We start from the raw sequence: 27,662 nt of genomic DNA, 5'->3' as shown, positions 1-27,662 counted from the left end.
GGAGAACACGTTAGTTTGACATACTATGAAAAGCCTTTCTAAAGTGACATTTTAGCTAATGAGGGGAAAAAGAATTTAGGAGCCCGTGTTGGTTCATCCCTGTACTTGGGAGGCCTAAAGCAGGAAGACGGCCGCGAATTCCAGGCCAGCCTTGGCTACAAAGACTCTGTTTTAAAAATCCAAAAAGATGGCTATGACTATCTAGCTGGATAGGAAAGAGCACAGAGTTCAGAACAGTGGTCCACTTAAAATAGACGATAAAAGCTTAATTCTTTCCACTCTTTATACTTGACACAGAGGCAGGAGTCCTCCGAATCGGTTTCCACCCATTTTGCCCTCACAGCTCTATATCTTAGACGACTTTTCACAAAGCGTTCCTGCTGAGGGCAACATCTCAGGGAGAATCCTGACTCTGCAAGTCCCCGCCTCCATTTCTTGCCCTCAACCCACGGAAGGACTTGCCCTTACTTGTTATGGCGACTATCCAGCTTTGTGCCAGGAGTCTCGCGGGGGTTGCTGGGATTGGGACTTTCCCCTCCCACGTGCTCACCCTGGCTAAAGTTCTGTAGCTTCAGTTCATTGGGACCATCCTGGCTGTAGGTAGCCACTACAGTTAGGAGGCACCTAGCATCCAGGCCCTCATCCTCCTCCTTCCCAGCAGGGTGTCACGCTTCCCCGAAGACTGGGTAAGTAATTGATGAGTGTGACGAGACCTCTCGGTCACTGGCTCTCTCCGTTTGCATCCATAAAACTAGAAAAAACCGTGGGGTTTGGGGGTGGGGCAGTGGGGGGACTCAGCGCGATGGAGATGGGCGGAATGGAAGCTTGGCGGGATGAACGGGAGTGTATGTCAGATGCTGTAGTGAGGATAGCTGATGATGTTAGGACCGACGAGCCTCACTGTCGTGCACCTGCAAGGTAGAGCATTTAGGGACCACTGAGATGGCCTAAGGGGTTTTCTCTCCGCTACCCGATGTACACACTTATCTGCCCGCTGCTGGGTGATAGAAGCTCCGGAAATAACATGCACAAAGCACCAGGATTTAAGATTTTTCGAGATTCATAGCTTAAGACTTATGACCCCCATAGCATCCTAATGAGACCCCGGGCTCCGTTTCTGGATGAGATCGGGGTGATCCGGGAAGCCTTAGCTGCTAAGGTCCCGCAACTTCCGGACCTTTGTCCCTGGAGTGATTTCTTTTTTTTTCCAGCCGCTTCTCGACCCTGCTAGATGAAGAAAATCCAAGGAAAGCCTGAAGCACTAACGGTGCTAGCCAGAAGTATTTGCCCTCGGGGCCCGACTCAGCCTCTTGGTCTGAAAGGCCCGCCGGCCCTGTTATTGTTTGGCTCCTTTACGTTTCTGCCGCTTGCAGGAGCATTTCCGGTTTCTTTTTTCGGAGCAGATCACCGCTCGCCCGGCGACGGGGGAGTTGCGAAAAGGGAGAGATGGATTCTAGGCTGGTTCTGTGGTTTGAGGAGGAAAACTGCTGTCCTCGACATCTTATTTTTCTGGATTACTTGGTTATTGCTTTTGCAAAGGAGAAGGTGTTTATTTAAAAGAGTGCGCTCATAGGTCGTTTCTTCCTGCCGGAAAAGCAAATTACCGAGTATCCGGTTTTGGGGTGAGCCATTCCCTTGCTTAACGCATTCCGCGCGTCCTGAAAGCGGAAGGGGCGGGCCCGGGCGCCGGGCGGTCCTAAGTGCAGTCAGTCCGCACCATCCGGTTCTTCCCAGCGGGAGGCGGCGGATCTCTGCCTGGGCGTGGGCTGTGACTGTCCCGCCACTTCAATTTTTAGAACAGGTCATTTTATTACAGTTTCTTATCGCGCACCAGACATCGTGCGTGCCTTTTTTCTTTTGTAAAAATACTATTTCCACACTGCACTTGGATCGGGAAGTAAATTTTTTTGCCTATCTGAAGATTTAGTTTTGGTCTAAAGAATAAATGGTAGGTAGACCGGGAAGCGGGGGGACTTTTTTTCGTGGCTTCAGCTGTGAAGCCGAAAGGAAGACTAGATCCTCCAGTTTATTGAGAAAGTATACACATGACTTCACTTAAACTTTGACGCGGGAAGGGAATCCCAGCTGTGAAGGTTAGACAAGGACTACCACAGCAGTCCAGGGATGCCTTCTTATGCAAATAGCCTCCCTGCTCTTGCAATCTCTTGACTGGATTTAGTGAAGGACTCTCTTGTGAATGTGAAAAGATCCCAACTCAAAGTCAAAAGGAGGTGCCCCTAGGCCCCATCTTGTTTACAAATGTAGATATATGTAAATTGTTTTTTGTTTTTTGTTTTTTTTTTTACATAAAGACAACTTTGGAAGATATTTACCCTGCTCTTCCAGTTTCTCTGAATAATTTACTGCAGAGGGGCTTGGGGAAGTCTGGGATGGGTAGTATATGCGCTTAAATTATGCTTAAATCATCTGTAGCTTACATATGACCCCGCACGCACTGTAAATGCTACTCAAATAAATGTTACGGTGTTAACTGAAAAAAGGAGCCAGACTGAACTGGGACCGGGTGCTGCAGGCCTTTAACCCCAGCGCTAGGGAGGCCGAGGCAGGTCAATATCAGAGATTCAGGCCAGCCAAAGATATGCAAGGAGACCCTATCTCAAAAAGAAAAATATGTCACGTATGTTAATATTCGCACTGACACAAGATGATCTGACTGCAGCAGTTGAGTAGCACTGGGAAGCCTGAAGCAGGACAGTCTCGAGTTCCAGGCCATACATAGAGGGAGTTCAGGTCGTCCTTCCCTGGGTAGTTGTAAGTTGACTTGAGATAATTGAGAGTGTCTTCAAAAACAGAGAAAGAGTACAAAAGTTAACATTGGCAAACCAGAGCTAACTGGCCTTTCTCCTGATGGGTAAATGAGAACGTCTCGATGGCCCGTGCCTTTAATGCTAACACTCCTGGGATGCTGAGATAACTTGGGCTACTTAGCAAGACCTTGTCTCAGAAAAGCAAACAGCTGGAGATATGGCTTGGAGTAGAGTATTTCACCTGGCAAACATGATACCCTTGGTTTAAATCCTGGGACCACAAAAACAGGCTAAACCCAGCTTGACCAAATGCCATTGGTCCATGGATTGCTGTATTGGAATCAATCAGAAATCTATGTCATTCACAGCAATAACCTCCTGGGAACACTTCAAGAGACAGAGAAAGGGCGACTGACTGTGCCCTCCGTCCTTTTTCCGCAATCCTTTATTTCTGTTCGAATCATAATTTGTTTTCCTGAGACAGGGTTTCTCTGTGTAGTCCTGGCTGTGCTGGGACTCCCCTCTGTAGAGCAGGCTGGCCTCCAACTGTCTCTGCCTCCTATGTGCTGTGATCAAAGGTGCCTGCCACCACCGCCTGGCTTCTTAGAGTTAGGACAAGCCTCGAAGCAAGCTGGGTGCCTAGGATCCCAGCACTACTGTGGTTAAGACAGTAATGAATTTAAGGCCAGCCGGGGATACATAGTGAGACCCTGTCTCAAGAAAGGGGGAAATAAGTTCCAAAAGTGACATTTTCCAAGGTGCGAAAGCGATGGCTCCTTAGAGAAAGTGACGTTGGAAGGGACAGAAGTAAATTTGACTCCTTAGTTATTAATTTGGTATCGATTTGAGACCTGGATGAAAAGCTGGTAAGCTTTAGGAAGGAAGCTAACGGTGGGCACGCATCTTTACTTCTTGGTTGGTTGGTGTTTTTTTTTTTTTGTTTGGTTTTTTTTGTTTGTTTGTTTTTGTCTCTGGCTGATAAGAGTGAACCCACTGTCTTTATCTTGGTGCAAGAGAGGGCTACTACGAGGCTATTTCAAAGTTTGCTTAATAAACACTTACCATGTTCTCTTGTATCCACGTTTTAGTTACATAAACAGTCTTAAACCAGATGTGGTGGCTCACACCTGCAAGCGCAATGGTCAGGAAGCTACAACAGAAGAAGTGATATTGTGGCCGAGCCACAGAGTGAGGCGACTGTCTCAGAGTACAAAATAAAACTCAATCAAACATAATGGTCATCTTTTATCACACTGTTAGTGTGCGTGTGTCTGTGCCTGTGCATGTGCCTCTGTGTGTGTGTGTGTGTGTGTGTCGAGCTCATGCATACTCATTAGCCTGTGTGTCGGAGGTCAGCTGACAGCTTAATAGAAATTCGTTTTGGGGTGCTCAGTCTTGGTACCAAGTGCCTATTCTGACCACACAGACCCACCTATTTTCTGATTTGTACAAACTATTTTGAGTTTTTCTGCCAATCGTATTCCTCGCCCAGTGTGTTTCTGAACATTTTCCAAAGCCGTGTTTTATGGGTCTGTTCCCCACCCGTGTGTTGTGCTTTCTTCTTGCTCCACACCCGGAATAATGCTGACAGGAGCAGTTTTTTGTGCAAGGCTCCTGCTGTCCGTGTGTCGACTGTTCTAGGAAGTCCACCTAGATGTGGTTTTTTGCTGAGTGAGATGTGTGCTTAAGTGATAGCAGACGGGCTGGTGAGATGGCTCAGTGGGTAAGAGCACCCGACTGCTCTTCCGAAGGTCCGGAGTTCAAATCCCAGCAACCACATGGTGGCTCACAACCATCCGTAAGGAGATCTGGCGCCCTCTTCTGGAGTGTCTGAAGACAGCTACAGTGTACTTACATATAATAAATAAATAAATCTTTAAAAAAAAAAAAGTGATAGCAGACACAGCCTTGTTATTTTTTTTTTTTAGAACCAACAATATATCGGTCCTTGGCCCACCCACCCTACGCCCCTTTTTTCCAATGCTGGGTGTTGAACCCAGAGCCTTAGACATAACACACAAGAACTCTGCCACTGAGCTACCCTGCCAGCTCCTAAAGATTTGTGTACTGAGTTCTATGAAACATGAGGGTCATTTTATTCAGGGTAAGGTGTGGCTTCTGACTTCCCTGGGTCCGGTCCTTTGGTGGTAGGTAGTAGTGTTCGTTCCATTCCATTTGGGGCTGTGATTGACAAGCCTTGCACCTTTCCAACTGTTCTACCTCAAGAGCCTGGGTCTTCGGTAAAAGATTCCCCTCCCTTACCCCTGTCAATAGCAGCCTGCCTTGCTTTCTCAGGATCAAATGAGATGAGCCCCTGAGAAGAGCAAGGCCCGCTGGGCCTGGAAGGCCAGCCCTGGTTGTACTCAAACCTCTCTCGAGGCTATTGCCTTTCCCAGCCAGCATTTTCTTACACATCCAGCCTCCGTGGATATTGTGGCCCTCCTGATCTGGTTCTTGTGAAAAGTTTCATATTGGCAACTGTTCTTAAGGAAACACTGAAAACCTAATTACTACTAACGACCTGGAAGGTAGAGCAGGAAGACCTCCTATTGTCAGTGTGGCTATGTCTCCAAGATTGAGACACTGGGCCGCCATCCCAGCATGCGCGTGTGCACACATGCACACACACACAGTATTCACTAAGCAAGAGTTCCTTGACAGGGTGAACTGGCTTTAACGGGCAGTGGTTAGCGCCACAGAAGCACTGCTAGCTCAGAACAAATGAGATGCTCATACCCACAGTGCTGAGCTCTTACATGAGTGTGTACTGTTGGGGGAGGGGTAACCCTTTCAGATAGATACTGGAGATAAGATATTTGCAGAAAATATGATAATTACATGCTACAGTTTTAATTATGAATCTGAAGCAGCTCTGGGCCTCCCTGACCCCTTTCCAGGGCCAGCCACCTCATTACTCAGAATGTAGGGGCTATAATACCCAGCCCTTCGCTTTCTTTGTCTAGCTGATTGCAAGAGAACTGTGCCTAAGAGCCTGTGACGCACTAGATTGTTTGGGTGGTCATCTTTAATAAAGACTCATTCACCTGCCCAGTGGCAAATGTGACCATCGAGACAGATGAAATAGCCCATATGGAAAGGTTTCTCAAACTCTTAATAAATGAGAACGTGATTAATCTACATACAAGTGAATACATTAAATGTTGAGATTATAGTCAGTATTAACAGTAATTATTCTGAACTGCTTGCCTTTGGTGTTAGAAAGGAAACATGATGTCCCAGGGGGCTGGCCGAATTCAATCCCCAGAACCCACTTCTTATATGTTGTCATCTGACCTCCACACGCGTGTCTTGGCACCTTTAAATAAGGCACAATAAATAAGTAAATGTTTAAGGAAGATAATAGCTCCGTGGCTAGTAACAAGAGAAAATGAGTGAGTGAGAGAGTATCAGAGTATCGTACGCCTTAACCTCTGGAGGAGGTGATGGTGTGGCTGGCTGTGACTGAAGAGCCTACCTCATAGCCTAGGGAGAACAGAAACTGTGACTTTGCTCTTGTAGAGATAACCACACTGATTCAGCCAGGAGGAAGTAAGTGCTCCCTAGAGCCCTTGAGGAAGGAGGCAGTAGGAAACCTGCTGAATCTTCAGGAATTTGTAAGGCGTCGGGGACCTGTCTCTAGGGGGCAGATGAGACACTGATTCTTAGAGCTTTGCCATGAAGAGGGTTTGAAGAATGGAGCTGTGTGTGAGATGGTGGATAAGGGGGTGGAGGAGGTGTCCCTCCCCAGAGGGAAGGGAGGAGAGATGTAGGGGGGCTTGGGGCTAGAAGTACCTCCCTGATTATCTGTTCCTTGAAGCAGTGTGTGGTTCGAGAAGCTGATAGGAAGCCAGGCCAAGGCTTGAGCAGCCTGAATAAAAGACAGAAGAACTGCCCCATTCCTGCTTCTCTGGAAATGGTGTCCCTCACGGCCATCTCGGGTCCTGACTTCTTCTCAAAGGAGCCTGGCCGACTTCTTGGATGCTTGTAACTTTGCGCTTTCCCACCCTCGCATACGTTTCCTGAAATAATGACTCTGAAACTCAAAATATATTTACAAACACCTCGGCTGTAGCTTTCTTTGGTTTGTTCTCTGACTTGCTCATAACTTAATTCCCTCTTATTCTAACCTAGGTTCTGCCACGTGGTTGGTTACCTCTGCTCAGCCCCCCAGCTTCTGTCCTCCATGTACCTGGGGGAATCTCCACACTTTCAGAATTTAGTTTCCCTACTGGATGTCCCACCTTTTTATTCCACCCTTTCCTATAAGCCACAGGTTTTGTTTGTTTGTTTGTTTTTGTTGTTTTTTTTTTTTATTGACAAGTTTTGCATACAGTACACAATCTCTTCTCTCTACAGATGACTGCCATGGAGGAGTCACAGTCGGATATCAGCCTCGAGCTCCCTCTGAGTCAGGAGACATTTTCAGGCTTATGGAAACTGTGAGTGGATCTTTTGGGGCCCTTAAGGTACATCCCACCATACCTGTATCCTCCCCTTGCCTGAGAGAAACAAAAACAGCAGTGTTCAAACATGGTATGGTGTTGGGTGTCTGTAATTCCTGCACGGGGGGGGGGGGTGCAGGTGGCAAGGGTCTCAGAGGTTTGAAGTCATCCTTGACTACACAGCAAGTTGGAGGCCAGCCTGGGCTAAGTGAGATTCTGTCTTTAAAAAAATGGAAGGAACTCAGGAACTAACTCTCTGCTCTTGTTTTCCAGACTTCCTCCAGAAGATATCCTGGTAAGGCCCGGGGCAGAAAGGGGCTTGGGCTTTGGTGTGGGCTGTTGGGCTGGTAGACTGAGAACACAGCCCTGAGGGTTCTTCTTTGTCCCGTCCACAGCCATCACCTCACTCCATGGACGATCTGTTGCTGTCCCAGGATGTTGAGGAGTTTTTTGAAGGCCCAAGTGAAGCCCTCCAAGTGTCAAGAGCTCCTGCAGCACAGGACCCTGTCACCGAGACCCCTGGGCCAGTGGCCCCTGCCCCAGCCACTCCATGGCCCCTGTCATCTTTTGTCCCTTCTCAAAAAACTTACCAGGGCAACTATGGCTTCCACCTGGGCTTCCTGCAGTCTGGGACAGCCAAGTCTGTTATGTGCACGGTGAGTGGGCCCCGGGGAGTTAATTGTCTTTCGTGTGACCTTTCAATGCTTCTTTTTCTCTGTCTAGATTTGGGGGTTCCTCTTCAGCCTGTAGACTGTGCCTCAGAGTTTAGTTTCGCCCTGAACCTTTCTAGCCTTTTCTCCTTTCTCTCATATTCTCTGCATCTCTCCAGGGGACGTGGAACTCTCTTCCCTCACATTCCTTTCTTGGCTTTTGAAAATAATCTTCTGAAGCCAAGCACAGAGGCGTGTGCTGTAGGCCCAGCTGCTAGAGACAGTTGAGGCAGGATTGCTTAAGGCCAGCCTGAGCATGGAAGTAAGACCCCCTTCTCACCAAAACCAAAAACAGCCCAGTGCCGTGACACACGCCTGTAGCTCCAGCACTGGGGAGGCCAAAGAGGGAGGAACAAAAGTTCAAGGCCATCTCTGACTACACAGTGAGGTGCTCTCTCAAAAAAAGAGAAGTCAGGTGTGATGTCCATCTCTGAGTTTGAGGCCAGCCTGGTCTACAAAGTGAGTTCCAGGACAGCCAGGGCTACATAGAGAAACTGTCTCAAAAAAAAAAAAAACAGAAAGAAGCTGGGTGTGGTGGCGCACGCCTTTAATCCCAGCACTTGGGAGGCAGAGGCAGGTGGATTTCTGAGTTTGAGGCCAGCCTGGTCTACAGAGTGAGTTCCTCGAAAAACCAAAAAAAAAAAAAAAAAAAAAAAAAACAGAAAGGGGGAAGAAGAAGGAAAGATCCCAGTCCTCTTGTTGCTGGCCGCCCTCGGCCACTGCACGGGCGTCCAGTGGGTGCTTGGACAATGTTTTTTATTAGTTCCCCACCTTGACACCTGCACGGCTTGTCCCCTGACCTGTTCTCTCTCCTCTCTTCCAGTACTCTCCTCCCCTCAATAAGCTATTCTGCCAGCTGGCAAAGACCTGCCCTGTGCAGTTGTGGGTCAGCTCCACACCTCCAGCTGGGAGCCGTGTCCGAGCCATGGCCATCTACAAGAAGTCACAGCACATGACGGAGGTCGTGAGACGCTGCCCCCACCATGAGCGCTGCTCCGATGGTGATGGTGAGCCCTCAACACCCCCTGTGGGGTTAGGACTGGCGGCCTCCCCGTCTCTCCCTGCCTCTGACTTATTCTTGCTCTTAGGCCTGGCTCCTCCCCAGCATCTTATCCGGGTGGAAGGAAATTTGTATGCCGAGTATGTGGAAGACAGGCAGACTTTTCGCCACAGCGTGGTGGTACCGTATGAGCCACCCGAGGTCTGTAATTTTGTTTTGGTTTGTGTGTCTTAGAGACAGTTGACTCCAGCCTAGGCTGATGTTAACTTTCTAGCCACCCGTTTGCCTCAGCCTCCTGAGTGCTAGGCTTAGAGGTGCAAGCTGCCGTGCCCAGCCCAGGGTCTACTTTAACAGCAGTCTCTGGGAGAAGGGGCTTCCCCATCCAGGCGGGAAATAGAGACGCTGAGTCCGGTTCCCTCCCATGCTAAGCAAGTGTTGTGTCCCACAGCTCCAGCAGGTGTGCAGAACAGGTGGGCTATCTCTACTCTACAACTAACACTGAGACGTATTAGAGGCTATAGCCAGCCATTCCCGGCTGCTGCAGGTCACCTGTGGTGAGGTAGGGAGCGACTTCACCCGGATACTGTGTCTTCCCCCAGGTCGGCTCTGAGTATACCACCATCCACTACAAGTACATGTGTAACAGCTCCTGCATGGGGGGCATGAACCGCCGGCCTATCCTTACCATCATCACACTGGAAGACTCCAGGTAGGAAGGCGAGTGGTAGGTTAGGTTAGCCTCTTTCCTCCCCAGCTTCTGCCTGTTTCTGTTCCACGAGCCCTGCTCCCTACCACATGCCCAACGCTCTTTAGTTCCTACCTTATCTACCTAAATGAAGTCTCCTCCTCTGTTCCCTCTTGGGCTTAGGGACATCTCTTATCTGTGGCTTCTCGGGGTTCCTGTAACTGGAGCTTCGGCTGCAGATAGGACAAGAGGGGTTGGGAACAGATGGGGGGGGGGGGCCTGGCTTACAAACAGTCAGGATGGGGCCCAGCTTTCTTACTGCCTTGTGCTGTTCCTTTTCTTGTCCCCGATAGTGGAAACCTTCTGGGACGGGACAGCTTTGAGGTTCGTGTTTGTGCCTGCCCTGGGAGAGACCGGCGTACAGAGGAAGAAAATTTCCGCAAAAAGGAAATCCCTTGCCCTGAACTGCCCCCAGGGAGCGCAAAGAGAGGTAAGCAGGCCGGCAGGCAGGGCCGAGGAGGCAGAGGAGCCTGTTGAGCTTCACCCCAGAGTCACCTCTTGTTCTCTCTTTCCTCAGCGCTGCCCACCTGCACGAGCGCCTCTCCCCCGCAAAAGAAAAAACCACTTGATGGAGAGTATTTCACCCTCAAGGTACCAAGGTTGGGGGGTCACATGCCAGAGACAAGCTGTACCCATTATTGCCTCTGTCTCTCGCATGTATAAAATAGTGTTATTAGCAGGTTGCTAGGTCTTTTTCAGTGGCTTTATCTCTAGCTGTGACATTAGCTTGAGAGCTCATGCTCTGAGGCTGTGCCTCCTCCGACGGTGGTTCTCTGTGTAACTAACTTGACAACACCGACTTACACCATAAGACAGGTGCTCCTCCACTGGGGATGGGAACATGTCCTAGGAAACTCACCATAGGTTGAAAATAACACACGTCAAAAATGTGTTTAGAGGTGGGCCTGGTTGGCACCTGCCTGTAATTACAGCACTGAGGAGGGTGGTTCAAAGCTGGCAAGAAAACGTAACCCAAGAAAGGACATTGGGGTTTAAAGGTATAGCTCAGTTCCAGGATACTTGCTAAGTGTGTGCCAGGCCCCGGATTAGGTCCCCAGCAGCTCACAGTGTCTTTAGTCCACCTAACCCACTGGACTCTACAGCTCAGCTCACGATTGCCCTGTTACTTTCACACCATCTTATTAAAGATTATCTCCCCCCCCCCAAAAAAAAAAAAAAAAAAAAACCTGTAAGTCGAGCCAGCTTAAGTTGGGAACCAGCTTTCAGAAAGAAAGTTGTTAAAATCATGAAAGGGGTTGTGTGACCTTGTCCATCGCTTCATCTCTGCTGCAGATCCGAGGGCGGGAACGCTTCGAGATGTTCCGGGAGCTGAATGAGGCCTTAGAGTTAAAGGATGCCCGTGCTACAGAGGAGTCTGGAGACAGCAGGGCTCACTCCAGGTAAGTGGCCTGGGGCAGCGCCCGCCTGTGGTGCTCTACCCAGACCTCCCTCCAGGTCTGCCTTTGTGGTGAAAGATAAAAACCCCACCCTGCTAGATGCTTAGGGCTGCACCCTTCGACCTGACTTCTCGCCATTTCAGGCTCTGTTAAGGGGTATGAGGGACGAGGTACGGTGTCATGCTCCTGCAGTCTCAGCAGTAAGGAAGACAGAATCAGGAGGGTTTGGGGAAGTTTGAAGCCTTCATAAACTATATAAAACTTTAGGCCAGCTAGGGCTAGCTACAATAGCAAGACCCTGTCTCGTGGTGGTGGTGGTGGTGGTGACAGTTGTGACAATAATGTCAGTGGTGATGGTGGTGATGATGGTGATGGTGAAAGGGGGGATAAACTGATTCTCAGAAGTATTCCAGTGTGTTCTGTGAATATACCTACCCATAGTAGAAGCCATCTTAAATTCCTTTTTTTCAGCCTCCAGCCTAGAGCCTTCCAAGCCTTGATCAAGGAGGAAAGCCCAAACTGCTAGCCCCCATCACCTCATCCCTCCCCTTTTCTGTCTTCCTATAGCTACCTGAAGACCAAGAAGGGCCAGTCTACTTCCCGCCATAAAAAAACAATGGTCAAGAAAGTGGGGCCTGACTCAGACTGACTGCCTCTGCATCCCGTCCCCATCACCAGCCTCCCCGTCCCCTTGCTGTCTTATGACTTCAGGGCTGAGACACAATCCTCCCAGTCCCTTCTGCTGCCTTTTTTACCTTGTAGCTAGGGCTCAGCCCCCTCTCTGAGTAGTGGTTCCTGGCCCAAGTTGGGGAATAGGTTGGTGGTTGCCAGGTCTCTGCTGGCCCAGCGAAATCCTATCCAGCCAGTTGTTGGACCCTGGCACCTACAATGAAATCTCACCCTACCCCACACCCTGTAAGATTCTATCTTGGGCCCTCATAGGGTCCATATCCTCCAGGGCCTACTTTCCTTCCACTCTGCAAAGCCTGTCTGCATTTATCTACCCCCCACCCCATCTCACTCTTTTTTTTTACCCCTTTTTATATATCAATTTCCTATTTTACAATAAAATTTTGTTATCACTTACATGGTTTTTGAGAGGTTGATATCAGCATAAGCTGTCTGGGCCCCCAGGGGCAGGGATGAATTTGGGAGGTACCCACCTGAGTCCAGGCAGTCAGTGTTGGAGTCAGGGGTGGGGAACTTGGGTTCCAGAAGAGGAACAAAGCCGGGGACTGGGTCAGTCTGTGGGCTGCATGACAACAAGAGAGCGGGGTGACTCCATTCATAACTTGGGAACCAACTGTCCCTCCTCCCTCCCGCCAGGACTGGCACAAGGTCCTTACCCACCCCTACTTCGAGGGTTGGGCTCCTGCTGTCCTCTGGGGAGCCTCTCACCAAGGATTAAGGGATTTAAATGTCTGATATAGCAAACCTGAGCCTCTGGAGTGACCATCTGCTCCACAAGAAAGGGTCAGGGTGCCTGGGGTTCCACAGGGAAGGGGGTGGCTGTTCCTGGATGAAGAGACAAGTGGGAGGCCCGCCAGCTGGGGTCCCAGGAAACTGGGAGCAGTTAAGGTGAGGCTTGGGGCCTTCCCAGCATCCCCAAACCCCGGGCCTCATGCCAGGCAAGTGAATGAATCGAAGCTTTGCACTTTGCCAGGAAATCCTTTGAAAGGGCTTCTTGGAGTAGGGAGGAGAGTCAGAGTTGGGGAGCCTAACACCCTCTCACCCACCCCCTTCCTCAGTGCTGCTGGCTCCCAGAGAGTGGGACTAGGCCAAGCTCTCCCCATAGCCTGCTGAGCCAGTGCCAGTAGGGAGAGCAGTCGGTGAGCACATGGCTTGGCCATGGCTCTTGGTAACAGAGAGAGGGGTACTGAGGTCCAGAGGCACTTTGGGGCCACTGTCCTCTGCCTGTCCCAGGCTTAAAGAGCCAGTGAGAGTCCTTTGCCTTGCCTGAGGGTCCTATACAAGTTGGAAGGGAGCAGCCCCTTGGCCTCAAGAATTTGTACTTACTTGTGAGTACCAAATGTTCTTGCAGCAGACTAGGGTCTATCTTTTTAACTGTTGTGGGAATGTGTGATGCCAGTCAAACCCACTATGCTTTTTCCCTGTTTTTGTCCCACAGCTTTACTGAGAACTAAATTCAAAGAACTGTGTTTAAGGGCCACAAATTTGAGCCCTTATCTCAAAAAGGGAGGAGGGGCTAAAACAATTGCCAAATGAAAAGCTATCTCTGCACTCAGCATTTGCACCTGTATGGTAAACGTGAAGACAGACAGAGAACTACTCAACAAAAGCCCCACCACCCAACTCCTTTATTTTTTTATTTTCAGACAGTACCTTGCTAACTAAGTAGCCCAGGCTACCCTCAACATTGGTCTCTTTATTTAGTTTTTTTTTTTTTTTTTTTTTTTTTTTTTTTTTGGTTTTTCAAGACAGGGTTTCTCTGTATAGCCCTGGCTGTCCTGGAACTCACTTTGTCGACCAGGCTGGCCTCGAACTCAGAAATCCGCCTGCCTCTGCCTCCCAAGTGCTGGGATTAAAGGCGTACGCCACCACCGGCTATTTAGCTTTTCAAGTGGAGGGAGGGATCGATTGGCCACCACACTTCCTTACCTTCCCCATTTCCCTATCTTTTGTCCTTAATTCTGTCCTTGTACCTCAAGTCTTCAGAAAGCAGGTCCATTTTGGAACTTCGAATCCCTTCTCTGAGAGCTGATATCAATGGACAAAGGATAATGAGGTTTTTGCTTCTCCTGCCAGCTCTTCTATGTAACTTCACATCAGTCACTTACCTCCCAGGTTCCACTTCCGGGCTATTTCCATTGATGCATCAACTAGGCATCTATCCATAAAGTACTTGATATTCACAGGGACCCTATGTCTGCTATGACGTCTGCCTAGGAGGTAAATACCCCAGGCCTTACTCTATTGAGGTCTAAAATCAAACCTCCCAATCTCTAATCTTGTAACTCTAACCTACTTTTACATTTTAGGTCAATATATTTTTTATTTTTGTATTTTGAGAAATGGTGAGGTGCCAGACCATGATAAACAAGACATTGTACCAGCAATTAACCCCCCACTCCTAACTCCATAGCTGGGTGGTGATGGAGCACACCTTTAATCCTGGCCCTCGGGACACAGAGGCAGGCAGAGTTCAGCCTAGTAAACAGAGTGAGTTCCAGTCCAGCCAGGGCTATACAGAGAAACCCTGTCTCAAAAAAACAAACAAACAAAAAACACCAAACAAACAGAAAAATCAACCCCGGGTTGGAGAGATGGCTCAGAGGTTAAGAGCACTGACTGTTCTTCCAAAGGTCCTGAGTTCAAATCCCAGCAAGCACATGGTGGCTCACAACCATCCAACATCTGATGCCCTCTACAGGTGTGTCTGAAGATAGCTACAGTGTACTTACATATAAATAATAAATAAATCTTTAAAAAAAAAAGAAGAAGAAAAGAAAAATCAACCCCTATTCTGGCTTGATTTTTGTGATGGTTTCAAGATTTTGTTGTTGTTGCTGTTTTGTTTTGTTAATTTCTGAGATGATGGAGTCTCGTACAGCACAGGCTAGCTCTAACTCCTGATTCTCCTACCTCTGCCTCCAAAATGCTGAGATTATAATAAACAAATCTCATGACTCACAGTATATATATATATATATATATATATATATATATATATATTTGTTGTTGTTGTTGTTGTTTGTTTTTTCGAGACAAGGTTCCTCTGTATAGCCCTGGCTGTCCTGGAACTCACTTTGTAGACAAGGCTGGCCTCAGAAATCCACCTGCCTCTGCTTCCTGTGTGCTGGGAATATTTTTTAAATTTAGAAATTAATCTAAGGGGGCTGGTGAGATGGCTCAGTGGGTAAGAGCACCCGACTGCCCTTCTGAAGGTCCAAAGTTCAAATCCCAGCAACCACATGGTGGCTCACAACCATCCGTAATGAGATCTGACTCCCTCTTCTGGTGTGTCTAAAGACAGCTACAGTGTACTTTCATATAATAAATAAATAAATCTTTAAAAAAAAAAAAAGAAATTAATCTAAGAAGCATGTTGGATCTCTAAATTTGAGGCCAGCCTGGTCTACAGCACAAGTTCCAGGACAAACACAGACAAACCCTATTTCAAACAAACAAACAAACAAACAATAAGCATACATAGGGTCAGGAGGCAAAGGCAGGTAGATCTCTGTAAGTACCAGGCTCGTTGGCCTGGTCTATATAGTGAGTTCTAGGTATTCAGGAAAAAAATCTAGATAATGATAGCCCCAAGTGCTGCCATTACTTAGAGAAAATAAAGGAACCTAGGGGCTAGAGAAGTGGCTCAATGATTAAGAAAGAGTACAAGCAGCTCTTCCAGAGGACCAGGGTTCTGATCCCAGCACCCATGTCAAGTCACTCACAAATCTATATCGCCAAGAGATTCAGCCTCTTCTCACCTCCAGAGGAACCTGCACATACATGGTACACATGTATACATGGTGCACACAGCACAAATGCACACACACATGGTATAGATGTACAGATAATACACACACACACACACACACACACACGCACGCACCATACACGTGCGTTCCCACAGTGCACACACACACATGATACAATATGCACACACCCAGACACACACAAATAAAACAAATAACTAAATCTTCAAGGGATCTGTACTCATCCTAAAATTAAAGCTATGAATTACTGACGTCTGATTGAAAGGACAAGCCCAAAACTTTAATCAGGATTTTGAAAATCAGGAACTTTAAAATGTATGTATACCTTGAAAAGCTAAGGGCTGAGGGTATAGCTCAGCACAGACTGCACATGTGCAAAGCCCTGGGCCCATCCCCAGTACCTATCACCAAAAGAGAAGGGGGGAGGGAAAGAGGAACGGAAGGAGAGGGAAGAGGGAAAGAAAGGAAAGGGGAAGGAAGATTTGGTGAAGTAACATATCCCAGAAGTCCATCCAGCTGCCCAGCAACTGAGGCAGGAGGATCACATGAGCTCAGAAATTTCAAGTCAGTTTAGGCAAGATAATAAGACAGTGACATAGTGAAAGAAAGAAAAACGGAGGGAAGGAAGAAACCCAGGAGTTAGAAGTGTGACTTGATGTTGGAGCATGTCATCCTGAAGACCTTGGCTTCCATTCCCCACATCAAAAACTAAAGGAAGCCGGCATGGTGGTGCAGCACCTGGGAGGCAGAGGCAGGCGAATTTCTGAGGTCAAGGCCAGCTTGGTCTACAGAGTGAGTTCCAGGACAGCCAGGGCTACACAGAGAAACCCTGTCTCGAAAAAGAACCGAGAGAGAGAGAGAGAGAGAGAGAGAGAGAGAGAGAGAGAGAGAGAGAGAGAGAGAGAGAGAGAGAGAGAGAGGAGAAAGTAGCTCGTGGAGTATGTATATACCATGTTAGAGACTCTTCTTTCCATCCAGAGTCAAAAAAAGGAAAGTTGATCCCAGTGGTGGTGGCTCATGACCTTAATCCCAGCACCAGGAGGCAGAGGCAGGCAGATCTTCTGAGCTTCAGAGCAGCAAGGGCTACATAGCGAAACCCTGCCTCAGTAAAACAAAGCAAAACAAAAACAAAAAGAAATGGCTCAGTGGTTAAGAGCACTGACTGCTCTTCCAAAGGTCCTGAGTTCAAGTCCCAGCCACCACATGGTGGCTCACAACCATCTTTAATGGGATCCAATGCCCTCTTCTGGTGTGTCTGAAGACAGCTACAGTGTACCTCACATACATAAAATAAACAAATAATTCTTAAAAAAAAAAAAAAGCCAGGCGTGGTGGCAACGCCTCTAATCCCAGCACTCAGGAGGCAGAGGCAGGCGGATTTCTGAGTTCGAGGCCAGCTGGTCTCGAAAAAAACAAAAACAAACAAACAGAAAAAGATATAAAAGAAATATAAGACAGGTCTGGGTTACACAAGACTTTGTTTTTAAAATACTAAAATAAAAAAACTAGGAAAGGAGCTGGAGAGATGGCTCAGTGGTTAAGAGCACTGACTGCTCTTCCAAAGGTCCTGAGTTCAATTCCCAGCAACCACATGGTGGCTTACAACCATCTGTAACGGGATCTGATGCCCTCTTCTGGTGTGTCTGAAGATAGCTACAGTGTACTCATATAAATAAAATAAATTAAAAAAAAAAAAACAACTAGGAAACACATTAATTTATAAGTATTGGTTCCAAAGACATTTGTGCAAAATGTCCCAAATATTATCACAATGCTGAATTTGAAAAATTCTATGTTCTAACCAGTTTCTTCCAGAGCCAGGGTTTGTTTAGTAACGTAAGATCTATTAGCATAATTCATAATGGTAACAAAACAAAGGAAAAAATGATAAGATCAAATCAACAGGTGCTGAAAAGCATTTGATGACAATGCAGCTGCCATTCCTTAAAAAATATATATTTTAATTAAAGCACTAATAGATTGGTAATAGAATGCCAATGGGTTGATATAAACACACACACACACACACACACACACACACACACACACACATATATATATATATATATATATATATATATATATATATATATATATATATATATCCTAGTCTACAGAATGAGTTCCAGAACATCCAGGGCTACAAGAAAACCTGTCTTGAGCCGGGCGTGGTGGCGCACGCCTTTAATCCCAGTACTTGGGAGGCAGAGGCAGGCAGATTTCTGAGTTCGAGACCAGCCTGGTCTACAAAGTGAGTTCCAGGACAGCCAGGGCTATACGTGTCTCGAAAAAACAAAAACAAAAACAAAAACAAAAAGAAACCCTGTCTTGAAAGAAAAAAAAACAGTATGTACACACACACACACACACATACATATACACTGAAAGTGAACTGAGGGGCTTGCACAGGCTATACAAACACTGTTACTGAGCTGTCCAACCAGCAGATCAATGTTATAAACATGGAAGTGTTAAAATCATAAGGTCATTTCCAGTTGGAATGAAAACTACACAGGGTTTCCACTCACTAACTTCGGTTTTATTTATTTATTTATTTATTTATTTATTTATTTGTTTGTTTTTTTGAGACAGGGTTTCTCTGTGTAGCCCTGGCTGTCCTGGAACTCACTCTGTAGACCAGGCTGGCCTCGAACTCAGAAATCTGCCTGCCTCTGCCTCCCAAGTGCTGGGATTAAAGGCGTGCGCCACCACGCCGGGCTCTAACTTCGGTTTTAATGTGATGGAAAAGACCAAAAAATCGGTTGGAGAGAGGGATGCCTCAGCTGTTAAGAGCACGGGTTGCTCTTCCAGAAGACTGGGATTCCATTCCCAGCACCCGCATGGTGGCTCACAACCATCTGTAATTCCAGTTCCAGGCGAGCCAATGCCTTCTTCTGGCCAGCTTGGGCCAGGCATGAAAGTGGTGCATAGATGTACGTGTAAAAATACCCATATGCATAAAATAAAAATAACTCTTAGCAAGATTGAATCAAAAGAGAGAGAAAGAGAGAGAAGAGAAAGAGGGAGGGAAGGGGAGAGAGAGAGAGAGAGAGATATGCCTGTCATCCCAGTGCCTGGGAGGCTGATGCGGGAAGATGGTAGCAAGTTGGAGACTGGCTTAGGCTATTTTCATCCTTGCTTCAAAAAGGATGCAGGAGGCTTTTAATTTTTTTAGACAGGGTCTGCAGCTCAAGCTGGTGTCAAATTCCCATTGAAGATGATGATGAGGTTCCAGTCAGCTTCAACCTCCTGGAGTACTGGATCACAGGCCACCACCATACCCAGTTTTATGTGGCCCTGGAAACTAATCCAGGGGCAGGGGTGGGGGGTGTCACGTATGCTAGGCAGTTACTTCTGGATGAGCTACATTCCCAGGCTTCTGCCTTTTGGGATGTGAGAGGTGGCCCTGGAGTTGAACGTAGGGCGTCACACATGCTACGTTCGTTCTCTACCATTAAGCTGCACTTCCAACCAAAAAACGATCACAGAGTTATAGGTAGGTCGAGTAGCCAATAATAATTGAAGGAAAGAGTGAGTGCTGGGCACAGAGCTCTTAGTATAGCGTGTAAAGCGTTTTGGGTTCAATTCCCAACATCAAAAACGGAAAAGGGCAGGGGATAGGGAACTCTGCCTGCCATTGTCAAATATCACAAAGCATACTCTTAAAAATTAGTTAGAGCCAGGCGTGGTGGCGCACGCCTTTAATCCCAGCACTTGGGAGGCAGAGGCAGGCGGATTTCTAAGTTCGAGGCCAGCCTGGTCTACAGAGTGAGTTCCAGGACAGCCAGGGCTATAAAGGGAAACCCTGTCTTGGAAAAACAAAAACAAAACAAAACAAAAATTAAAGTTAGGCCAGGACTGGGGAGATGACTCAGAGGTTAAGAATGCACACCGGTGTTACAAAGTACCTGTGCTTCTTGCCCAGCATCCATGTAAGACAGCTCACAAGTGCCCATAACTCCTGTAACTGCAGCTCCAGGGGAGCCAAACCTCTGGCGTCCTCAGTCAGTGCACCCATGTACACAAACCCACACTCAGACGCACATGCAGATACATCATTTTTAAATAAAAATTGAAGTTAGGGGCTGGCACACACCTGCAATCCCCGTATTCAGGAAGGAAAGCTCAGAGGACTAGGAGTCCAGTCCAGGCCAGCCAGCTTTGGCAATGAACTGGTCTTAGGATTTGCTTAGAATGGTAACGTGTACATATGCATGCATGCACAGCATCATGGAAGCCAAAAAAATATGTAACACTCAGCTATGAAGAATACATTCCTTCTCCTATATAGATCAGGATCCTGGGGTGATGCACCTTAGCACTCAGAGAGCTGAAGCAGGAGAAATACCTTAAGTTTGAAATAAAAAAGAAAAAAAAATGTGAACCCCACAGTTCCTACTTTTTATACGTTAGAATCAGCTTCATTTAGTCAATGAATCTGTCTCGAAAGCATTTTCAAATCTGGTCTCCTAAACTGAAGTCCCAGCCCAGGTGCCTTCTCCTCTGAGAAGTCCCCCTGGAGCCCCTGGCAACAGATCACAATCTGTCACCCGCTGGCTCTCCTTCCTGGGAGCACACAGGTTTCTTGTGCGACAGTTTCTCATCTGCTTCTTTTGTGTCTGTTAAACTGGGGCCACGGACTCTGCCGCCTTCCTAAGTGTGTACTCACGGTGCCTAAATCCCACAGAGGCACTTTATAAACCTCGACACACTGCATCAGTTTAATGGCGCCGAAAAGGAAGGGAACTGATGTTTGGCCACTGGAGGGCAGAGGTCAAAATGAAAGCCCCTGCTCAAGGCGTGGTGTGTAACCCAGTATCACCCAAATCCACCCTCCAGTTGTTTCTCAGAGTTCTTCTAAATTCTCAGAAAAAGACAAGCACACACAGGGCTCTGTGTATGATATACATTTATATATATAATCGCTCTCAGTTTATTGTACTTTATCCTCTTTTTACAGTAGATCTGACACAGGCATTAAATAACTGCAGAAGGAGACCACTGGGAAGATGAAGGGGCAGGAAGACCTGGATACCCAAAGGGAAGAGACACAGATCCAGAGGGAGGAAAGAGGGAAGGAGCCGCTTGAGGGTGGGACGTGGGGGCTGCGGTGACGAGGGCGAGGTTGGGAAGGATAAAGAGAAGCAGAGAGACTAGAGGAATATGCTGCTCTGATGGAGCTCTGATGGACGGAAACTTGGAGCAGGGGGCTCTTTCGCAGCAACATTCTAGGGATGTTATAGGGTTGTTTGTTTGTTTGTTTGTTTTTTAAAGGCAAAAAGAGTTTGAAGGAGGCGGAGCCTAGAAACTCAGAGCTGAGCTGGAGGAGGGTGTCTGACGCTTTCAGGCTGGCATGCAGAAAGGGAAGACCTTAGTGACCAGTTAGCAACTTGCAAAGAGTAGCCAGAGAGAGGATGGGGGTGGGTAGATCTGGGCTCAGGGAGTCCCCCCAGCCAGCTGACGTTTCCAAGGTGGCTGCTGGGGATAGAGCCAAGACAGCGGCCCCTCCCCCACAGAGCTCCCTGGGAAGGAGAATTTGAAAGATATTCTGGGAAGGCCAGTGGGGGAAGGGAGCCATCAGTTAAAAAACAAAGTGGATATTCAGAGCAGGTCAAGCCCGCCGGAGTAGGAGCCATTTGGATGACAGGAGGGACCAGGAAGAAGTTAAAAGTCTAGGCCTACTAGAGAATTTTCTAGAAGAATTAAAGACTTCTCTTCCAGTCATCCTTTGGAGTCACAGTTGGGGGAGAAGCAGGATGTACCAGGAAGGACGGAAAAGGCCACAGAACCAACTTGTATTGAGCTACAAATGGCAGCTTTTCAGAGGGAGAGGGATCAGGTAGAGGAGAGGGCAGAACTGCTGGAGGAACCAGAAGTCAAAGCTACCAAGATACTGGCTATGGTGGCAGAAGTGTGAAGAGATGAAAGGAAAGTGGCTAGAGCCTTGTAAAGGGAAGAAGGACAGTGTTCACCCCTGGGAAGCAAATGGCTGAAACGGGTGGGAGGGATCTGTGGGGTACAGGCTGGGTGGATGAGACCATTTCCTGTGCCTCTCAAGGGATGGGAGTAGAAACTGAAACAGGAGCTGTAAGGGCATCTCATTCATAAACTCAAACTAGAAAACCTCCAACAGTGCTGAGGCCCTCGTGCTTGCTAGGCAAGTCCTCTGTCACTGAGTGACAACTCCCGGCTCCCGAACTAGAAAACTCCCGACTCCTCTCTGTCTCTGGTTAAGCTAAGGTTGGAAGATGTTGGAAATTGTGTGGACATCAGGCTAGGTAGAGAAGTTGAGGAAAGGGTGTGAGGCTCAGACAAGTCATAGCTCTGTTATAAAAAATACCTTTGGGGTGGGTGAGGGAGGGATCAGGCAGGGCCAAGGACATTCCAGAAGCACCCACAGGAGAGTGTGGGCGGGTGGGAGTGGGGAGCCTCAGGTTTTGTTGATCCGGAGTTTGAAGGCCACACGGCCAGCGAACTTGTCCCGCTCATCGTCTGTGGCAATATTGGCAGCGTTGATGCGGCATTCAACATTCACCTCCACGTTGGGGGTCACATTCAGGAACTTCACAGCCACCAAGGGCTGAGTATAGTTTACCTGGGCCAAGGGAAGGAAAAGACTTCAGCCTCTGGTACCTTGGCATCTTTCCCAAGAACCCCATTTTGTCATTCAGGAGCCACTGTCAAGGACCTTCCGAGGTGGGACTTACATGGAACTTTTTGCCATAGTAGGGAAAGTACATCAGATCAATGGTGCCATTAGCAGGGAACATGACAAAGTGGCCAAGGTTCTCAGCATCTTCATCTCTCTGTGGGGGTGCAGGAAGGTTAAGGGGAGAGGATGTTAGGAACAGCAGGCACCTGGAAGCGCTCACAAGACTTCCCTCCGTACCTCCTTCATCCCGAATTATCCCTGTCAAATTTGTTTTCTTTGAGCTGTGCATCTGCTCGGGTAGCTGTGTGTGCGTCTGTGTGTGTGCATGCACACATGTTCCTATCTGCACGTCTGCAGATAGGGGTGGCCTATCTCCCATCAGACTAGGTCTTCTAAGGGTGCTGACAACACGGTGAGGGCCTTCTAACTCCACCATCAACCAACAAGTTCTTACCCCGTCCTTGGGAATCAGTCTCTGGAGCAGAGCCAAGAAAGAACAGATAAACAGTCAAGGCTCAGTAGGAAGGAGGAGAGCTTCTAGAGAGGACAGAATTGGCTGCAGGGTTCCAAGGACAACTAGTTGTAGCAAAGGGTGCTAACTGAGCAGCAGCTCGCAGACTGAGGGAACTGAGAAACAAGGCATGATGGGAGAGTGGAAGAAACCCAGACAACTGAGATGTAAGAAGAAGTTGACAGGGAAGGAACCAGAGGCCAGAGCTTTGGTGCAGGAAGGAATAGGTCTATCTCCAGGAGAGCAGGCTCTCTTTATCCTAGAGAGAAGCAATAGGGCTAAGAGCCTCTTAGAGCTAAAACTGCATAGGTGCCCACTCTTACCCCCTTGTCCCTATAGTGCTGGGGCCTCTGAAAGCACAAAAAGATAGGGAGATATGGGTGAAGCACTCAGAAACCAGGAAGTCTAACCAGGTGGGCAGGTAAGGAGGGCCCCCACACTCACCTTGCCAACACAGGTGACGTTCATGCTCTGGTTTGCCCCAGCATAGAAGTTGATGACCTAGAGAAAGGAGGGAGGGTGGATTTAGAAGAAGTTGCCACATACTGGCGTCTAGCCTTTCTGCTCCGGGGTTTAGCTTCCAATAGCCCCACCTCTTAAAACAAACTACCAAAAAAATCTCTTTAATGCCCATTAACCCCAATGAAAGGACACATTAGTAAACAGATGGTGGCCCCAGCTCCCTCCTCCATCCTCCCCAGGAGACCAATGTCATGGATACCCGATTCATTTTGATGAAGACACAGGGCTGCCCGGTGCTGTAACCATAGTGGGTAGGGTCCCCAATGCCAGAGCAGTCGCCCAGTTGGGTCCGGTTGAACTGGCAGGCACGTTTTGGATAGTTCAGAACCCCATTATCAGGTTGCTCATAATATCGCCCAGGACGGCAGACATCATTCTTCTGTGCTTGGATGGAGTCGTTGTAAGCTAGGAGGTGGGAGAAAGACAGAGAAGGTCAGAGGCCGAATGTCTCACTTCCAGGGTCCTGGATTCCTTCCCCCAAGGTCCTGGACTAGCCCCACACTCACGTTCCAAGAACTTGTTGAGCTTCTGAACATGCTGACCCCAGCTTTCGGTGTCACTAATGTTGACAATGACATCAAGGTTCTCAGTCTTGGGTCGAATCATCAAGCCTAGAGCCAACAGGAGAGAAGACCGGGGAGTCACATAAGATGAAGAGAACACATCAAGGGACATGGACAGATATGAAGAACACCGGTGTCAGGTGGGGGCAAAGATCTGAAACTGCCTTCCTGGGAGAGCAATCCCCTGTGGCATATGCCACGTCTCCAAATCACATGACTCCCGGATGCAGGGCATGGGAAGGAAGGCCAAGTTCAAGAATTCCCCCATCCAACTCCTGGAAAGAACTATACATTCCTTGTGAGGCCTTGAGGACACAGTAGTTCCAGTGACCGGTAAGGGGGAACTCTTCTCTCACCTGGTGTGGCCAGTCGATCCTGGTACTTGGGGGTATGGTCAGAGACGGTCTGCAGCATTACCCACATGGTGAGGCTGAACATGGCCGTGAGGAAGCCATAGAAGACGAGGTAGAAGAGGAGGATGAAGGCTAGGGTAGAGGAACTAGAGTCAGCAGCTCCCACATCTTCCACCAACCCCTCTCTTCCTCCTTCCTCTCAAGCTGTGTTCGGGGATAGGCCAAGGAGCGACAGGATATCTTAGGGCCTTCCCTTGGGAGCTAAAGGAAACAAGCTGGAAACAGGCAGGGTCCAGCTCCAGCCCTGACTCCCAGACTCCTCCTGGGGCACAGTGAAGTCTGACCTTTTGGAGGCCACAAGAGACCTAAACTGTAGTTGTTGTGACAACTCCAAGAATAGGCCACTGTCATTCTGCGGCTAATGCATTTCCAACTTTTCAACCCTGCATGGTCCTAGAAAGGTAGCATCTGTCCCTGCTGTATCGGAACTCGAGCTTAGAGCTATCTCAGAGCACAAGGATCTGTATGCAACCTGGTAACTGGACTACATTCTCAGCCAAATTCTTATTACCTCAGAGGACTCAGGTAGCAAGGTCTGTCTGTCTGTCTGTTTCTTGCCCTGAGCAAGCAGCCTCTGAAATGAGGGGCTAATGGCCCAGCAGTCACCCCTACCTTTAACTCACACAGGATCTTGGCCAGAGTCAAGGAGAAGACAGAATCCCCTAGAAGCCTTCCCTGGACATCATCTCTCACGACTCCTATCCTAAGCCTCCCGTGAGGAGGACATGCTGTTCCAATCTCCCTGAACTCTCCTCAGTCTTTCTACCTAAGAAGACACAGTTCCTCTGTGGAGGCTTCTGGGTAGCCCAAGCATCCATCCATTGATCCTTCATATTCCCACAGGGTCTTGGGTTCCTTGAGGACAAGGGCTGCATTGCTCTCCTTTCATGGTCCCCTAAGCCTCAGGTGGGTGGTCTGATGAAGACTGTGTCCAATCAATGTGGATATGTCGTAAATTATGTCACACAGAATCCCTTGTGCCTCAATTCTCCAGCTTGGCACTGTCTTTTGCAAGACTGTCAGTCACCCTTACCTCACCGGGTACCCATCAGCAGCCCCTGACTACATAAGTCCTTGCACACCCATGAGGTAAGGGTAGAGAGTTCTTCCAAGGCATCTGAGTCCCATGTAAACACCCTGCCTGAGGATGTACCCATATCAGCAGTGACCATTACTCCCTCCACCTCTGACATCTGAAAACCTCAAGCCTGGAAAATACAATCCCTTCTGGCAGCCCCCCACCCACAAAGCAGCCACAGAGGACTCCAAACGCCCAATGGTGGAATACAGACAAACAACTTCCGCTGTTAAGAACGCCCCCCCCCAAGACCCCCCTGCCAGATCCGCCTCCTCATGAATGTTCCCAGGGTCTAAGGGGGTGGGTGAGAGCTAAAAATAAAGGAGGTTGGCTAGCTAGTGAGAGCCAGAGGGAGAGTTAGGGCACTCTTCGGGGAGAGGGATTGATGACAGTGTGCAGCCACAGGGCCTGAGCCGGAGCGGGAGCGCCATGGCACGGACACGCGCGCAGAGCCCGCGACCCCCCGCCCGAGGGGGCTCCGCGGGGGGCGGGCAGGCGGCAGTGACCTACTTTCTCCGCCTCCGCAGCGGCCAGTCAGAGAGATTAGACCGCTGATTCGGGGCCCCTCCCGATCCAAAGCCCGACAGTGGGGGCTGGACGCCAGGGACGCGGCAGGGGAGCTGGGGCGACGCCCGCAGGACCCTGCGCCCCAAAGGCATCGCCGAGCGGTCAGCTACCACCTTTCCCGCGCCAGCCCCGCGTACCCCAGCTGGTCCCGGTGCGCCCCATGAACTGGTGCGTCCGCGGGTTCCACACGAACTCCTTCCACTCCTCAACCACCTGCCCGCAGCTCTTCTTCTCTTTCTGGATGACCATCTTGGAGGCACGGGGCGAGTCCCGGCGCGCTGCTGGGGGCTGCGGAGAAGCCGGGGCGTCGCGCGCTGAAGCCCTCCACGCACCAAATGCGCGCGGGAGCGAGGCAGGGAGACTCCAGTCAGATATGCAGCTGCTGCAAATTCCGGGGTGCACAGCCACGCACTGTGGTCTGCTGGCAGTGCGGCGAAGGTGCGCCGAGGCTAGGCCCCCCGACTGCGATAGAAAGGGGGGCTGTCAAAACAGGGAAAGATAACCAGGGAAAGGGATGCCGAGGCACCTTCACCCCACACACCGCCTAGAAGCAAAACAAAAAGGGGTGCAAAACCAGACGGCTCCAAAATTCGAGCGAAACGCAGAAAAAGCGGGGTGCAAAGAAGCAGGGAAAGATGGGGGAGGGAGCCGCCCCGAAATCCGAGATGCAAAGAGGCTGTAGAACGCGGCAGGTGGCCGATTAAGGCTTCTCCGACGAACGGCGACAGCCACACCACAGTTGGCCCAGCCAGTGGGAGCTGGGGCGGGGGACAAGCAGTTAGGGGAGGGGAAAGACAAGGAAGGGGCCCCCCAGCCGGAGGCTCCGCTCCTCAGCAGTGCGGGGAGCGCGGTCCCTGCGCACAGTCTTTATAGTCTGTGACTCTGAGGGTGTCCGCCCCCTTCCCACCCACCCCTCAGGAACCCCGCCTCTTCGTTGCTCGCTCAGGAGACCTCATACATATGCAAATGAAGGTGAATTGGACCCGCCCTTTGGCGCCTTTTTTTTTTTTTTGGTTCTAGCGCGGGTTCTTCCCTACCCCAGACCCCAGGTACAGTACTGAAACAAGATTGGAAAAGAAGACAGAGGGTGAGAGTCTGGGTAGAGCTAAAGAAGAGAACACCTCCTGAGAGGCTCAAACTGAAAGACAAGCTGATACGTACTCAAAAGTGGGGGGCCCGGGGCAGGGAATTTAAAAAGAGACTAAGATAGAGTTACTTCGAAAGCCTCCGGAACAGAGGGCTGAATGTGAGGGGAATAAAGAAAAGCAAGCGCCAGACACCAAGAAAGAGCCTAGAAACTAGAACACAGAGAGGAATAGAAGCCACCACAGGACGCCCTTCTCGGTTCCACTGGCTCCTTTGTCCAACCTACCTGTTCTCCATGACCAGGGTCCCTGCCATCTTCCCAAACTTGTTTGAGGCCCCAGAATTTCCCTGTGTCCCTGATCTACAGCCAGGTCTGCATGGGTCCTGCCTTCCAGTCGCCCCCCGCCCGTCGCCCCCCAGGTCTGATCTCTGGCCCACGCTTGCTGGAGCTCCTACACCTGATGCCCCAGCTCTGGAAACCGGGCTCCCTTGGAGTGATGTTGCAGCCAATAGCTTAAAAAGAAGAGGGGCGGGCTGGAGAGATGGCTCAGCAGTTAAGAGCACTGACTGCTCCTCTGAAGGTCCTGAGTTCAAATCCCAACAACCACATGGTGGCTCAACCATCCATAATGAGATCTGACCTTCTTGTGTGTCTGAAGACAGCTACAGTGTACTTACATATAATAATAAATAAATCAAAGAAGAAGAAGGAGGAGGAGTTGGAGGAGGAAGAGGAGGAGGAAGAGGC

General features: G+C 49.0%; 2 protein-coding genes across 3 annotated transcripts; one reads left to right on the top strand and one right to left on the bottom strand.

The window, feature by feature from the left end:
* The first annotated feature begins 523 nt into the window (after positions 1-523).
* Tp53 (tumor protein p53) lies at positions 524-12,148 on the top strand. Of its 2 annotated transcripts, none has more exons than XM_021177211.3 (11): positions 524-686; positions 7,125-7,207; positions 7,484-7,505; positions 7,606-7,866; positions 8,744-8,927; positions 9,009-9,121; positions 9,520-9,629; positions 9,959-10,095; positions 10,183-10,256; positions 10,959-11,065; positions 11,534-11,621. In XM_021177211.3, the coding sequence occupies exons 2-11, from the start codon at positions 7,125-7,127 to the stop codon at positions 11,586-11,588; spliced, it is 1,146 nt and encodes a 381-aa protein (XP_021032870.1). In that variant the 5' UTR covers positions 524-686; the 3' UTR covers positions 11,589-11,621. The 2 variants fall into 2 exon arrangements, with proteins under 2 accessions (XP_021032870.1, XP_021032869.1); XM_021177210.3 differs by lacking the exon at positions 11,534-11,621 and adding an exon at positions 11,630-12,148 and having other exon boundaries at positions 525-686.
* An 8,278-nt stretch (positions 12,149-20,426) lies between these two features.
* Atp1b2 (ATPase Na+/K+ transporting subunit beta 2) lies at positions 20,427-26,657 on the bottom strand. Its single transcript, XM_021176686.3, has 7 exons — positions 25,966-26,657; positions 24,127-24,255; positions 23,714-23,818; positions 23,407-23,612; positions 23,130-23,186; positions 22,230-22,328; positions 20,427-22,117 (listed from the first exon to the last, which is right to left on the bottom strand). Exons 1-7 carry the CDS (start codon positions 26,075-26,077, stop codon positions 21,953-21,955), a joined length of 873 nt encoding a protein of 290 aa, XP_021032345.1. The 5' UTR covers positions 26,078-26,657; the 3' UTR covers positions 20,427-21,952.
* Positions 26,658-27,662: the final 1,005 nt, after the last annotated feature.

This window comes from Mus caroli, unplaced genomic scaffold, assembly GCF_978045245.1.
Source record: "Mus caroli unplaced genomic scaffold, Mus_caroli_1 scaffold_13, whole genome shotgun sequence".
Taxonomy (NCBI): domain Eukaryota; kingdom Metazoa; phylum Chordata; class Mammalia; order Rodentia; family Muridae; genus Mus; species Mus caroli.
This window is presented reverse-complemented; position numbering and strand designations above follow the sequence as displayed.